Source organism: Phyllostomus discolor, chromosome 14 (assembly GCF_004126475.2).
Source record: "Phyllostomus discolor isolate MPI-MPIP mPhyDis1 chromosome 14, mPhyDis1.pri.v3, whole genome shotgun sequence".
NCBI lineage: Eukaryota > Metazoa > Chordata > Mammalia > Chiroptera > Phyllostomidae > Phyllostomus > Phyllostomus discolor.
The window spans coordinates 11,415,135-11,430,299 of record NC_040916.2 but is presented as its reverse complement, the minus strand read 5'-3'; the positions used below and the strand labels follow the sequence as shown (position 1 = coordinate 11,430,299).

The 15,165-nt window shown below is 38.6% G+C and overlaps 1 protein-coding gene across 5 annotated transcripts in view; it reads right to left on the bottom strand.

The window, feature by feature from the left end:
* Window positions 1-11,075, bottom strand: part of RPS6KC1 (ribosomal protein S6 kinase C1) — a 156,000-nt gene extending 144,925 nt beyond the window's left edge. For 2 of the 5 annotated variants that reach the window (XM_028530745.2, XM_028530746.2), the window contains exon 1: window positions 10,828-11,074. In XM_028530745.2, coding sequence (XP_028386546.1) covers window positions 10,828-10,932 — 105 coding nt within the window. In that variant the 5' untranslated portion in view covers window positions 10,933-11,074. Of the gene's footprint in view, window positions 1-10,827 lie in introns of all 5 variants that reach the window. The other 3 variants (XM_028530747.2, XM_028530748.2, XM_028530743.2) reach the window with 2 other exon arrangements.
* Between the last annotated feature and the right edge of the window lie 4,090 nt (window positions 11,076-15,165).

The window sequence follows — 15,165 nt, the reverse complement described above, 5'->3', positions numbered from 1 at the left end:
CCAGGTTCCCTGTGCTGAGTCATTCCCCTCGCTGCAGAAGCCACCTTTCTCAGGCAGAGAGAGCACTCCTCTCTGAAAGGCATCAGGCTGAGGCGAGCAACAGCCACGCCCCCAAGAATTACTTTGCCCCACCCTGCAGACCTTAAACTGGGCTGCTGATAAAAGCTTGATTAGTTTAAAACTGATTGGTTTTGATGGCTGATTAGTTTAATAACTAAGGCAGAAAATATGAAGAAGCAGCCAAAATGGGAGGACAGAGAAATAGACCCCAAATGAAAGAACAAGAGAATTCTCCAGAAGAACTACATGAAATGAAGATAAGCAATTTATCAGATAGAGAGTTTACAGTAATGATTATATGGATACTCAAGGAAAAAAGGCATGAAAAAAGACATAGAAACCATTAAAAAAAAGACCAACCAGTCAGAAATGGAGAATGCAATATCTGAAGTAAATAAACAGGCACTGGAAGGAATAAACAGTATGCGAGATGAAGCAGAGGATCGAATCAGTGATTCAGAAGACAAGAGAGAAAAAAACACCCAGGCAGAGTGGAAAAAGAAAAAAGAATTTTTTAAAAATGAAGAGAGCTTAACAAACATTCTGGACAACACGAAGTAAAACAACATCTGCATCATGACGTCCGAATCATGGGAACACCACAAGGAGAAGTCAGCAGGCAAGGGATCGAGAACCTGTTTGAAGAAACAATGACAGAAAACTGCCCTAATCTAATGAAGGAAAAAGACACACAATTCCAGGAAGCTCAGAGAGTCCCAAACAAGATAGACCCAAAGAGGCCTACACGAAGACTCATCGCAACTAAAAAGACATGGAGAGAATCCTAAAAGCCACAAGAGGAAAGCAGATAGTTACCTACAAGGGAGCACCAATTAGACTCTCATCTGATTACTCAACAGAATCATTTCAGGGAGTGGCATGAAATATTCAAGGTGATGAAAAGCAAGGACCTACAAACAAGGCTACTTTACCCAGCAAGGCTATCATTTAAAATCAAAGGAGAAATAAGGAGCTTCCCAGACAAGAAAAAGCTAAAGGAATTTGTTAACAACAAACTAGCACTTCAACAAATGTTAACAGGATTGCTTTAAGAAGAAAAAGAAAAAGAAAAAGAAAAAAAAAAAAAAAACAGAGGAAAACAGTCTAACAATAAAATGGCACTAAATAAGTACGTATCAATAATCGCCTTAAATGAAATGGCTTACATGCTCCAACCAAATGACATAGAGTAGTTGAATGGATAAGAAAACAGGACCCGTATATATGCTGCCTCTAAGAGACCCATCTCAGGTCAAAAGATACACATAGACTAAAAGTAAAGGGATGGAAAAAGATATTTCATGCAAATGGAAAAGAAAAAACAGCTGGGGTAGCAATACTTATATCTGACAAAATAGACTTTAAACCAAGGCTATAGTAACAGACAAAGAAGGACTCTACCTAATGATAAAGGGAACGTTCCAACAAGAGGATATAACCCTAGTAAACATCTGTGCACCCAACAGAGGAGCACCTACATAAGTGAAGCAAATCTTGATGGACATAAAGGGAGACATCGACAGAAATACAGTCATGGTCAGGGATTTTAACACTCCAATGATTTCAATGGATAGATTTTTTTAAAGATTTTATTTATTTTATTTTTAGACAGAGGAGAAAAGAGGGAGAAAGGGAAAGAAACATCAGTGTGTAGTTGCCACTCACATGCCCCTGTACTGGGGACCTGGCCCACAACCGAGGCATGTGTCCCGACTAGGAAGTGAACCGGTGACCCTTTGGTTTGCAGGTTGGTGCTCAATCCACTGAGCCACACCACCCAGGGCCAATGTTGATTTTTCTTCAAGACAGAAAATCAACAGAGACAGCAGCCTTAAATAATGGCTTTGATCAAATGGGTTTGATTGATATCTTCAGTGTGTTTCACCCCAAAACAGCAGAATACACATATATTTCAAGTGCACATGGAGCATTTTCTAGGATAGACCACATGTTAGGACACAAAACAAATCCCAATAAATTTAAGAAGATTGAAAATAATCACACTCTTCTCTGGCCACAACGTTATGAAACTAGAAATCAAACAAAAGAACACAGAAAAACACAAAAAGACATGGAAGCTTAATAACATGTTATTAAACAATGAATACGTCAACAACAAGATCAAAGAAGAAATCAAAAGGTACCTTGAAATACATGAAAATGAGAACACAACAATCCAAAATCTGTGAGGCACGGGGAAAGTAATGTTAAGAGAGAAATTCACAGCATTACAGGCCTATCTTGAAAGACAAGAAAATCTCAAATAAACAATCTAACTTCACACTTAAAGGAACTTAAAAAAGAACAAACAAAGTCCAAAGTCCAGAGTAGAGGGAAGGAAATAATAAAAATCAGAGCAGAAATAAACAACAGAGTCTTTAAAAAGGTACAAAAGATCAATGAATCCAAGAGCTAGTTTTTTTTTTTTTAAAGATAAATAAGATTGACAAACCTTCAACCAGACTCATCAAGGAAAAAAAGAGAGAGGACCCAAATAACTAAAATCAGATACAAAAGAGGAAAACTAACAAACGAGACCAGAGAAATACAAAGGGTTGTAAGAAAATATTATGAACAACTATATGCCAACAAACCGGAAAACCTAGACAAAATGGATCAATTTCTAGAAACATACAATTTTCCAAAACTAAGTCAGAAAGAATCAGAGAATCTGAATAGACAGCTTACACTTAGTGAAATTGAAGCAGTAATCAAAAAACTACCAACAAAGAAAAAGCCCTGAACTAGCTGGCTTCACTGGTGAATTTTACCAAGCATTCCAAGAACTAACACCTCTCCTTTTCAAACTATTTCAAAAAATTCAAGAGGGGGGAAGCCCAAGTTCATTTCACATGGCCAGCATTATCTTATTTCCAAACCAGACAAAGACGCTACAAACAGAAAATTAAGGGCCAATGTCTCTGATGAACACAGACACTAAAATTCTCAACAAAATATTAGCAAACTGAATATGGCAATGCACCAAAGAGATCATATACCATGATCGACTAGGATTTATTCCAGGAATGCAAGGATGGCACAACATTTGCAAATCAGTAACTGTGTTCATCACATAAACAAACTGAAGGATAAAAACCATTGATAATATCAATAGATGCAGAAAAAGCATCTGGTAAAATCCAGCACAGATTTATGATAAAAGCTCACAGCAAAGTAGGAATAGAGGGAACACACCTAAACATAATAAAGGCCACATATGACAAACCCACTGCCAGCATCATACTCAATGGGCAAAAACTACAAGCATTCCCCTTAAGATTGGAAACAAGACAGGGATGTCTGCTTTTACTTCTCTTATTCAACATAGTACTGGAAGTCCTAGCCACAGCAATCAGAAAAGAAGATGAAATTAAAGGTATCCAAACTGGAAAGGAAGAAGTAAATAAGTAAAGAATTAAATGTCTTTATTTGCAGATGACATGATACTGTATGTAGAGAACCCCAAAGATTCCACCATAAACTACTAGAACTGATAAATGAATTCAGCAAAGTAGCGGGATAGAAAATCACTATCCACAAACCAGTTGCATTTTTATATGTCAATAATGAACTAATGGAAAGAAAAAATAAGAAAACACTCTCGTTCACAATTGCTTCAAAAAGAATAATACCTAGGAATAAACCCAACCAAGGATATAAAAGACCTATCCTTGGAAAATTATGACAGTGAAGAAAGAAACTGAAGAAGATACGAGTAAGCAGAAGCACAGACTATGTTCATGGACAGGAAGAACTAACATCATTAAAATGTCTGCATTACCCAAAGCAATCTTTAGATTCAATGCAATTCCTATCAAGATTCCAATAACATATTTCAGACAACTAGAACAAATAGTTCAAAAATTTATATGGAACCACAAAATGCTTCACATAGTGACAGTGATCCTGAGAAAGAACAAAGTTGGAGGAATCACATTACCTAATGTCAAAGTACTCTAAGAGGCAAGAGTAATCAAAACAGCATGGTACTGGCATAGAAACAGACATATAGATCAATGGAATAGAATAGAGAGCCATGAAATAAACCCAAACCTTTTTAGTCAGTCAATATTCAACAGAGGAAGAAAGCACATACAGTGGGCCAAAGATAGTTTACTCAATAAATGGTGTTGGGAAAATTGGACAAATACGTGCAGAAAAATAAAACTAGACCACCTTCTTATACCACACACAAGAATAAATTCAAAATGGATTAAAGACTTAAATGTTACACCTGAAACCATAAATATCCTAGAAGATAGGCAGCAAACTCTCAGATGTTGCTTATAGCAATATTTTATCAGATATATCTCCCCAGGCAGGGAAACAAAAGAAAAAATAAACGGGACTACATCAAACTAAAAAGTTTTTGTACAGCAAAGGAAAACATCAACAAAATAAAAAGGAACTCTCCCACAGAAAGGGAGAACAAATTCACCAATAGATCTGATGAGGAATTAATATTCAAAATTTATAAAGTACTTATAAAACTCAACACCAAAAAAACAAACAACCCAATTAAAAAATAGGCAAAGAGCCCTAGCTGGTGTGGCTCAGTGAACTGATTGCCAGCCTGCAAATCAAAGGGTCACCAGTTCAATCCCAAGTCTAAGGCACGTGCCTGGGTTGTGACCCAGGTCCCCAGTAGGGGGCATGCAAGAGGCAACCATACATTGATGCTTCTCTCTACCTTCCTCTCTCTCCTTCTCCCTACCTTCCCCTCTCTAAAAATATACAAATAAAATCTTTTTAAAAAATGGGCAAAGGACCTGAATGGACACTTCCCCAAGGAGGACATACAGATGGCTAATCCAGATGACATACACATGAAAAGATGCTCAACATCACTAATCATCAAAGAAATGCAAATTAAAACCACAATGAGATACCATCTCACACCTGTCTGTGTAACTGTCATCAATAAATCAACAAACAACAAGAGCTGGCAAGGATGTGGAGAAAGGGGAACTCTATTGCACAGTGGTGGGAATGCAGACTGGTATAGCCACTGTGGAAAACAGTATGGAGATAACTCAAAAAATTAAACATCAATCTGCCTTTTGACCCAGTGAACCCACTTCTAGGAATCCAAAGAAACTCAAAACACTAATTCAAAAGAACATAAGCACCCCTGTGTTCACTGCGGTGTTACTTACAATCACCAAGGTATGGAAGCAGCCCATGTCCATCAGTAGATGAGTGCATAAAACAACTATGGGACATTTACACAGTGGAATACTACTCGGCCATAAAAAAGAAGAAAAATTTACCCTTTGTGACAGTATGGATGGACCTGAAGAACATTATGCTAAGTGAAATAATCCAGCCAGAGAAAGACAAATACCATGTGATTTCACTCATATGTGGAATCTAATGAACGACCTGAACTAGCAAGCAAAACAGAGACAGACTCAGAGAGAGAGAGCAGGATGACAGCTAAGTGGGGGTGGAAGTTAGGTGGGGGAGGGATTGAGCAAAAAACAAAAAGGACTCATGGACATGGACAACAGTGTGGCAACTGTGGAGGAGGTTGGGGTATAAGGGACTAAATGGTAATGAAAAAAATACAACTAGAAAATCAAAACTGTAAATGAACAATAAAAAAATTTTTAATTAAAACAGAAAAAAGCGATGGTTATAAGCATGCTCAAGGAACTTAATAAGAACTTAAATAGCATAAAAAAAGAACATAGGAAATATAAAAGAGAACCAATCAAAAATGAAGACTACAATAACTAAAATGAAGAATATACTAGAAGGAATCAACAACAGAATAGATGAGGCAGAGAATCAAATCAGCAATTTGGAAGACACGTTAATAAAAACACCCAATCATAGCAGCAAAAAGAAAAAAGGATTTTAAAAAATTAAGGTAGTTTAAGTGACCTCTGGGACAACATCAAGCATAACAACATTTGCATTATAGAGGTACCAGAAGGAGAAGAAAGAGAGCACGTATTGAGAATCTTTTTAAACAAAAAAATGCCAGAAAACTTCCCTAACTGGGAGAAGGGAAAAGAACACAAGTCCAGGAGGTGCAGAGAGTCAGTCCCAAACAAGATGAACCCTGAAGAGGACCACACCAAGGCACATCATAATTAAAATGTCAAAGGTTAAAGACAAAGAGAGAACGTTAAAAGCAGCAGAGAAAAGCAGTTAGTTACCTACAAGGGAGCTCCCATAGACTGTCAGCTGATTTCTCAACAGAAACTTTGCAGGCCAGAAGGGACTGGCACAAAAGATTCAAAGTGATGAGAAGCAAGGACCTGCAACCAAGATTATTCTACCCAGCAAAGCTATCATTTAGAATTGAAAGACAGAGCTTCCCAAACAAGAAAAAGCTAAAAGAGTTCATCACTGCCAAACCAGTATTACAAGAAATGTTAAAGGGTCTTCTTTAAGAAGAAAGAAAAAAGATCAAAAATATGAATCATAAAATGGTAATAAATGCATTTCTAACAACAATTGCTTTAAAAACAAATGAATTAAATGCTTCCATCATAAAACACGGGATGGCTGCATGAATAAGAAACAAGACCCTTACATATGCTTTCTACAAGATACTCAATTCAGATTGAAAGACTCACACGGACTAAAAGTAAGGAATGGAAAAAATATATTTCATGAAAATGGAAACAAAGAAACAAAAAAAAGCTAGTGTAACAATACTTATATCAGACAAAACACACTTTAAAACAAAGGCAAAGAGGACCCACCAATTCCATTTCAGGGTATTTATCTGAAGAAACCCAAAACAGTAAATAGAAAATACACATGAATCTCTATGTTCACTGCAGCACTATTTACAATAGCCAAGCTATGGGAAGTAACCTAAGTGCCCATAAATAGATTAGAAGTTATGCATATATACAATGGAACATGACTCAGCCATAAAAAAGAATAAAATCTTGTCATCTGCAACAACATGGATGGACACAGAGGGTACGGTGCTGAGTGAAATGAGTCAGAGACAAATGCCATATGATGTCACCTGTAAGTGGAATCTAAAAAACAAAATAAGCGAACAAGCAGAATATAAATAAACTCATACAGAGAACATTCAGACATCTGCCAGTTGAGAGGGAGGTTGGAGGGATGTGTGAAAAAGGTGAAGGGATTGAGAACTACAAATTGGTATTCATAGAATAGTCATAAGGACACAGAGCAGAGCTTAGGGAATATAGTCAATAATACTGTAACAACTCCATATGGTTCCAGATGGATACTGGATTTATCAGGGAATACCACTTGGTAAGTTATATAAGTGACTAATCACTGGGTTATACACCTAAAAGTAATATAATAATGTAAGTTAATTGCAAGTGAAAAATAAAAATTTATTTTTAAAACAAGACAATAAAAAGCTACAGTATACAAAGCTATATTCTAGTGAGAAATGAAAGCACATGTCCATACAAGCACTTACATACAAATGTTCATAATAGCTGTCTTCATAATAACCAAAAACTGGAAACAACCCAAATGCCCACCAAAAAGGTGAACTGATTAACTGTAATATAACCATACAATGGAATACTGGTCAGCAATAAAAGAGATGAATCTTAAATAATCATGCTGAGTTAAAGAAGCCAAACCACTCCCCCCAAAATGCAATCTGTATAATTCCAATTATATAAAATGCTGGAAAACACAACCTAATCTAACACAAAAAGATGACCAGTGGTTGCCAAGGGCCAGGGGCTGGAGAGAGGGGACTGAGTGCAAAGGAGCTCAGGGAAACTTCTGCCGTGGTCACTGTGGTGGTGTTTATACAAGTATGTACACGTGTCCAAACTCACCAAACTGTGCACTTAAAATGGGTGAATTTTATATAGTGTATAAATTATGCCTCAATATAAACAAAATAAAGCCATAAGGCAACACTGTGTCTTCTATAAAGGTATACCTTCTGCTTTCCACACTCTTGGAAAGAATGCAGACAAGAATTACCACTCAATGTTGTCGGGAAATCTTGATTACAACATGAGAATTTTGAAAACTCAGCATGATGAAACAACCCAAACCTGCTACTGGTTCTTTTATATCTCTGTCTCTTTCACCTGAAGACTCATAGAAATGTACGAAAGAGTTTTTCAATTCTGATTAGAGGTACTTGTTCTAGGTAACATTTAATAAGCAACTCAGATGTTAACTAGGAAATCTGTTAACAAGCTTGTAACTGGCCACAAGATTTCTACCTAAACCTGCAAGGTTCCAAATAACTGTGTGTGTTTTTTTTTTTTTAAGTAGAAAGGAGATTTAAGAGGATGCAAGAGCTTTTATGTTAAAATTTACATAAAATTTAACAATAGTATTTCCAAAGATTCTAATTCTACTCCTACATAAAGAACCCTGCAAGGATGAAGAATATGGAGATTATTCCTCAAAGCTGAAAGTAAGGGAACATAGAGAAGACATCCCTAATTTTTATCTCATGAAGTTCTTCAGGAGGGTACTATTTACTGGGTTAATTCTTCTGGGGAAAGATGTTTTTCTCCTTCAGACTAAAAAACTAATAAATATTTTACTTGTTTTATAATATTAAGCACAGATACTTTTTAAGTATACCTTCATGTTGACCCTCAAACATTAAAACTGCAATCGGCAACATAAGCAATAAATGAGGGCAAGGAGAAGAAAGGCAGTGTAAGCAATTTTCAAGTTCAGAAAACCACAGCAATATGTAGCATGCATATTATATGGACTTGGTTAGTTCCGAGGCAACATGCTACTTTATGTTCTAATTTACACTCTCATAAAAGTAAGTTCAGTAAATAGCTCACCTCTGAAGAAAAGATATTTAAGATATGAATTGGGTTAACCTTGCCTTTGGTAAAGTAAGAATACTAGCAATTATCATTCACAGTGTTTGCCCTTCAGGTTCCACCCACATTTATACCTTCAAGCCTTTATGGGCTCTACCCCTTCTACCTATCCTTCCCCCTAGGATGCTCTCTCCTTTTATCCCACCTGTCTGGATTTTTCCCGCCTTTGACCACCTGTCTTAATTGGTACACGTTCCCTGATCCCTTGAGCCAGAAGCAATCTCTGTCTTCTGAAATCCCATAGCTCTTCTCTAGTCTCTTATGGCACTTAACACGTTCTATCTTATACAAATCCAGGAAACTCTCTTCTACTAGGAGTATCCTTGAAAGAAAGGTCCACACTTTATTCAGCCCTGAAATACCTCACAGCACTCCTGCCTGGAACTAAACATATACTGGGTGTGCTGCCTAGAATGGAGAGGAAAACATTCAACAATGTATCTTAGGCATGTGTACCCTGCTCTGCCTTAAACAAATACCAATGACAGAGACCAGTTTTAGATGTCCTAGAGACACAGACATATAAACAGATTGATACAATGTAACTGTAGTATTATAATAAGGGAAGAACAGGGTGCTATTAGGGGAACATTACATACATTGAAAATCGTTTTAATTCCATAAATCACATTAGGAAACGAAGTCTAGATTTTTGAAGGGCCCAATGACTACAAAGGTTTCAAAAGTGCTATAGTAAGGGCCCCTTAATCTTAAAAAATACTTCTTACACTACACCTGTACAACCACCTCACTTGCAAACAGGGAGTAGCAAATCTCCCTCTGTTCTCAGTGCAGCCCTCTGCCAGGCCTGGTCTATTATCTTTTAACAAACTTGCTCATCCCATACTTCTTACGTCTGTCTCAGCTGCACGCCATTTCCACAAAACATGCCAAGCACTTCTCAAGACCTACTTCTTGAGCTCTCTATCACACATTACTACGTCTTCCAAATGTATATCGTGTTATCACTACTATCTGTACCTTTCCTTTGCAACAATGAATGGTGACAATAAAGTTAATTCATAACTTTTTATATAATTTAGAGTTAGGCAAAAGTGGCCTCAAATCCCAGATGTGCTGCTGACTTGCAATGTAAAGTTGGGCAAAACTTCCTTCAACCTCAGTTTCCTCGTCACTAAAACTAGGATTAACTTGGGGTGATGTGCACAAAATGCCTAATATACATGCATACTCATACATACATACATTGCATACATATAGACTTAATTTTATTACTGTTTATTTTCCAAGAAGAGAGATACAAACTCTTTAAAAGGAGCAAGAGCAATGAAACGTAAAGTGGGTACTAAAATTGGACCGGATAAATTAATACAAAGGAGACTCACAGCCTTTAAATGGACCCTCAAGACAACTCACACAAGATACTCTCAGTATAATTTCCCACATGGTGTCCTACTGTAAACCATGAAAAACTCAAAGGCAAAAAGACAGACAGAAAAAGGTCCTACTGGCGGCCCTACCATTGACATCCTTCTCAAGAGTCTGTCTGCCTCGGTGCAAAACACGACACTGTATAAAATGGTCGAGAGAGGAAGTATTATCTATTACATAAATAAAATAATACGTAAATTATTTCTTTAATCTGCATATCCCTCGGAAGCAAGCGCAACCACTTCTGCAAATTTCAACCTCAGAAGAGAAAGTCCCAGTGGGATGGAGGCTGAGTCATCAATGGAAGCATCAACCTCTGCAGCACTCGGGAATGGAAACACAACCTCCCGTGGAGTCCCGGGCAGCCCACGTTAAGCCCCCCACCCCAGCCTTCCTGAAGCCCCCACCTCCGACGCACGTCCCCGCACCAGCCGCACCCAGTCCCACCCTCGGCTCTGACCTGGGCTCAGGTACCCCCACACCAGGGTCCCCACCCCAGCCCCTCACGTCCCAGTTCTGGCTCCTACCCAAGCCTGACACCAGCACTCACCCGGGCGGTGACCTTATACACCGTGTAGCCCCTTGGGTGTCGCTGAGGCTCTGTGACAGTGTAGAAACGGGCCAGGTCGGCACCCCGTTCCCGGGGAGAGGTCATCCTCCCGCCGCCTCTGCCGCCGCCGCCTGCCGGGGACCATCAGGGCAACCCGGCGCCGAAGCTCTCCGGGCTCCCCAAACGGCAGCGAAGCGGCGGCCCAGCTGCTTGGGGGCGGTGGCTCTACCGCGGCACCTCCCACCCCTCTGCTTCCGGGTCGGCAGAGAAGCTTCCGGGTCAGGCCGCTTCTTGCATCTTGGGGGAGCAAGACGTCACTTTAAATTCTGAACTGCAGGCGGACCTGGGTTTGGCACGTCGGCGAGGGCTAGGTGGTCCTACCGCTACGCTCGTCACTGTGGAAAACTGAGACATCTCTACTAAGTCTCCTTGCGCGCTAGCTCCGTCGCCTTCTAGATTCTGTGACAGCTCTTATGGCCACACCACGCCCCCGGCAGCTTGGTCTGCCACACCGCTGCCCAGCCTGTGCACACTCTTAGTTCAGGAATGGAGAGAGACGCCAGTCGGGCGTCTTCTTTCCTTCCCTATGCACGCTGTATCATTTGAAAGACCCTGTCATTTCTATCTCAATTTTAAAAATATTTACACTGAAGTACCACCTTAGAACTACAATAGTGGCTACATTTTTTCAAAGTAGCACTACACAATGTTGATAAGGACAGGAGTTCCGGTTGAAACTTTCTTAGGTTGCCAGTGGGAATTCAAAATGATACAGCCACATTGGGAAATAGTTCAGCAGTTTCTTACTGCACAAACATACACTTACTAGATGGCCCGGCAATCTCATACCTACATACTTACTCAAGAGGAATAAAAATATATGTCCATATAAAGACCTATATGTGAATATTTATAGCAGCTTTATTCATAATCGTCAAATGCCCACCTAACAGAATGTAGTACCAGAGTGACTAAAGGAAAAAATACTGATAATAACAGCAATTTCACTCCTGGATATAGACCCCCCAAAAATGAGTAGGTATATCCATTAACAAAAGACACATTATATAAAATGTTCTAAGCATGATTATTCAAAAGGTCCAAAGAGTTGACATAACCAAGTGTCAATCAGCAGTAAAATGAGTTAGTTAAATGTGGTATAAAATCACGCCATGGGATATACACAACAGTGAGAAAGAATCAACTCCTGCTACATTCATCTACAAGGATAAATATTACAACATAATGTTGAGCATAAGAAACTATGTATAAGACTACATAGTCTATGATTCCATTCATATAAAGTTCAAGAACAATGTAAACAAATCTATGGTGATAGAAGATAGTGGCTTTGCATGGAAATGGGGAGTGGAGGAGTGAAGGCTATAATGGGAATTGTCTGGGAAGCACAGGAGAGACTTCTGGGATGCTGGAGAAGTTCTTAAGCTGGCTAGTGGTTACATAAGCATACATATATGAAAACATTTATCAAGCTAAACATTTAAGATTCATGTACTTTACTGTGTGTATGTTGTACCCCAATGAATAAATTTTTAAGAAATTAAGAAAATAAAAACTACCCTGGTCTTCCTAGCCCCTTTCAATTCACCCTTCATATTTCCATTAAAATTATCCATTTCTAAAGCATATGTTACTATGTTATGTTATAAAAGTCTTCAGTGGATTCTGTGGCCATGATTGCTTTGTCATTGTTTTTATAGTCCACCATGTCTGCTCCCTGCTCAACTGGCAGTCTCTTTTCTCTGGGGTTCAGCCAAATCCTTCGCAATTTGCACCTCCAGATCTTCAAGCCATCTGTTTCTTTTGATATCCACCCCAGCCTTCAGGAATCAGCTCTCTCGAAAACTAACTTCTCTCTGAAGTCCGCTTTAACAGCCCCATCTTCCCCTCCCAAAGGATTAGATGTTCCTTCCCCCATGCTCCCACATCTCTATTCCACATCTCAACTATACAGCACCTATTCAAGGGCCATCATGTTTCTGTCGGCTAATTTAGGACAAGCTTTTATCCATTACACTGTAAGCTCCCTAAAGGCGGGAGCTGTTCTTCCTTTGTATTCCTACCCCCAGTATCTGTTGCAGTGAATGAAAGACGAGAGGTATTTGCAGAATGCATGAACTCCAACATTCTAAATATTTTTTCCTCTCAATCAAATCAAATATATTGTGATAATTATTTGTTTTATCTTCTTTGCCAAAGTCATTGACATACAACTACTGATAAGAGCTCCTGACCAAAATGAAATAATAATGTACCTATGTTAAACTTATACATGTGTTATGAGTCAAAAGCAAAGAAATGCAAGGTTTTGGGAAACCTTTGCTTCCTTGTTGCAGACTTACCTTCAATTTCAATTCAATTTTTCAAAATACTGCAGTAGCTCCAATACTTTCCTAAATCTTTTTTTGACCTCTTGGATTCCAGATTTTCCAGGTTTAAGTAACTATTTATGAACTAAAGATTCATTAAAGAGGATAAAGTGATACATAATTTACACTTTGATATTGGCCTTCATGAAGAACACACACTGCTGCCAGCTAATGTCTACTTTTGGCATTGGGCAGAGTCAAAATACTTAGTAAAGGTACCACCAAATAACCATTTATTTATTCATTACATAGACTGACAAAAGATGTGGTTTCTCTCCCCAAGTGTGTATTAGACAACCACAAAAAAAAATGAGTTGCTGTTTCTCACATGTGGCTTCCTCATGCTTTTATGCATGTGCTGCCCCATTTCTTAGCCTCTTCTCCTCCACATTCAAGGAATCTTACTGAGGTCTGCCCTTGCTCTTGCACACCTTCCCAGCAAGATAACTCTAAGGGCCCTAAAACAGACCAAGGCAGGCAGCAAGATTATTTGTCAGAACTGAGCTAAAATCCGTCACATCTGCAAGTGTCTACACTCCAGGAACTCACAAATCTGCAAAGCTCCCAGTCTGGGAATAAGAAACAGATTAGGGGATGGAGGGAAGAGCAGGGCTAACCCCAATTTTGCATCCTGACTATGAGGTTCCTACCATTATTTCTTTTTTTTAAGATTTTATTTATTTTTAGAGAGGGGAAGGGAGGGAGAAAGATAGAGAGAGAAACATCAATGTGTGGTTGCCTCTCACATGGCCCCCACTGGAGACATGGCCTGCAACCCAGACATGTGTCCTGACTGGGAATTGAACCGGCAACCCTTTGATTTGCAGCCCATGCTCAATCCAATGAGCTATGCCAGCCAGAGCTCATTATTTCTTTTTAATCCTCACCAGAGGATATGTTTACTGATTTTAGAGAGAGAAGGAAAGAGAAAAACATCCATTGGCTGTCTGTCGATGGGACTTGCAAACTTTTAGTGTAGGGGATGACGCTCCAACCAAATGAGCTACCCAGCCAGGACCTATCATTATTTCAAAAGCCTGGACACCAAGACTTTTTATTTAATCAGCCCATCTAGGTTAAGAAATAAATGAGAAATTCTGTGAAGGACTGGATGCTGTAATGTTTTCATCGAGGGCCATCACAGGACTTATACCCATGGAGGATTACATCAGCTCTCCAGACTGATTCACTGACTACTGTGACCACTAACTACCCATCAACCTGCCCTGTTCCAAATTAAATCTTTAATTTGCCACTACTCTAGAGGGCTCAGATGTAATATCAGGCTGGAAAATTGAGACACAGTATGGAAAAAAAAAAAAAGGATTCCACGACCATAAGGAATTAGGAAACCACTGCCCCAGACTGCAAGGCTCTGCAGGGAACAATGTCACCATGACAACCTGGGATATTTTTGAGAGAGTTGGCAGATGATACAGAAACGTTTTCCTGAGTTTGGAGGTTGCGAGAAAAGTATAACATGTGTAGGAGTTGAAAGACATTTCAAATTTGAATTTTAATCTTTTTTTTTTTAGTTTTTCCTTGCAGTCCATGCTGTCAAATCTGTTCTTTAAGAGCAAAAGGGCAAAAATAATTTTTTACCCTATGTTTACATATAAATGTTGGGTATGTGTATATATGATTATGCAATTTCATTAATTGGGAGATTTTCCTTAGTAATGGTACAGGTTTTTTGAAGAACAGAAGAAATTTGTATCAATCAATAGTTCAAAATAGGTCTTTATACATTGGCATACCCATTCAAAGCTAAAAAACCTGACTTTATGTATTGAATCTACACTATATTACTTTTCATTTGATTTCATAACATTTTATCTTCTGTTTTTAATTTTCTCTGACAGTTTCCCAAAGGATGTGCATAAAGTTCTCTTATGTGTACATTATCTAATCGTTGTATGATAGTTTACCTAACCAATTTTATGTATTT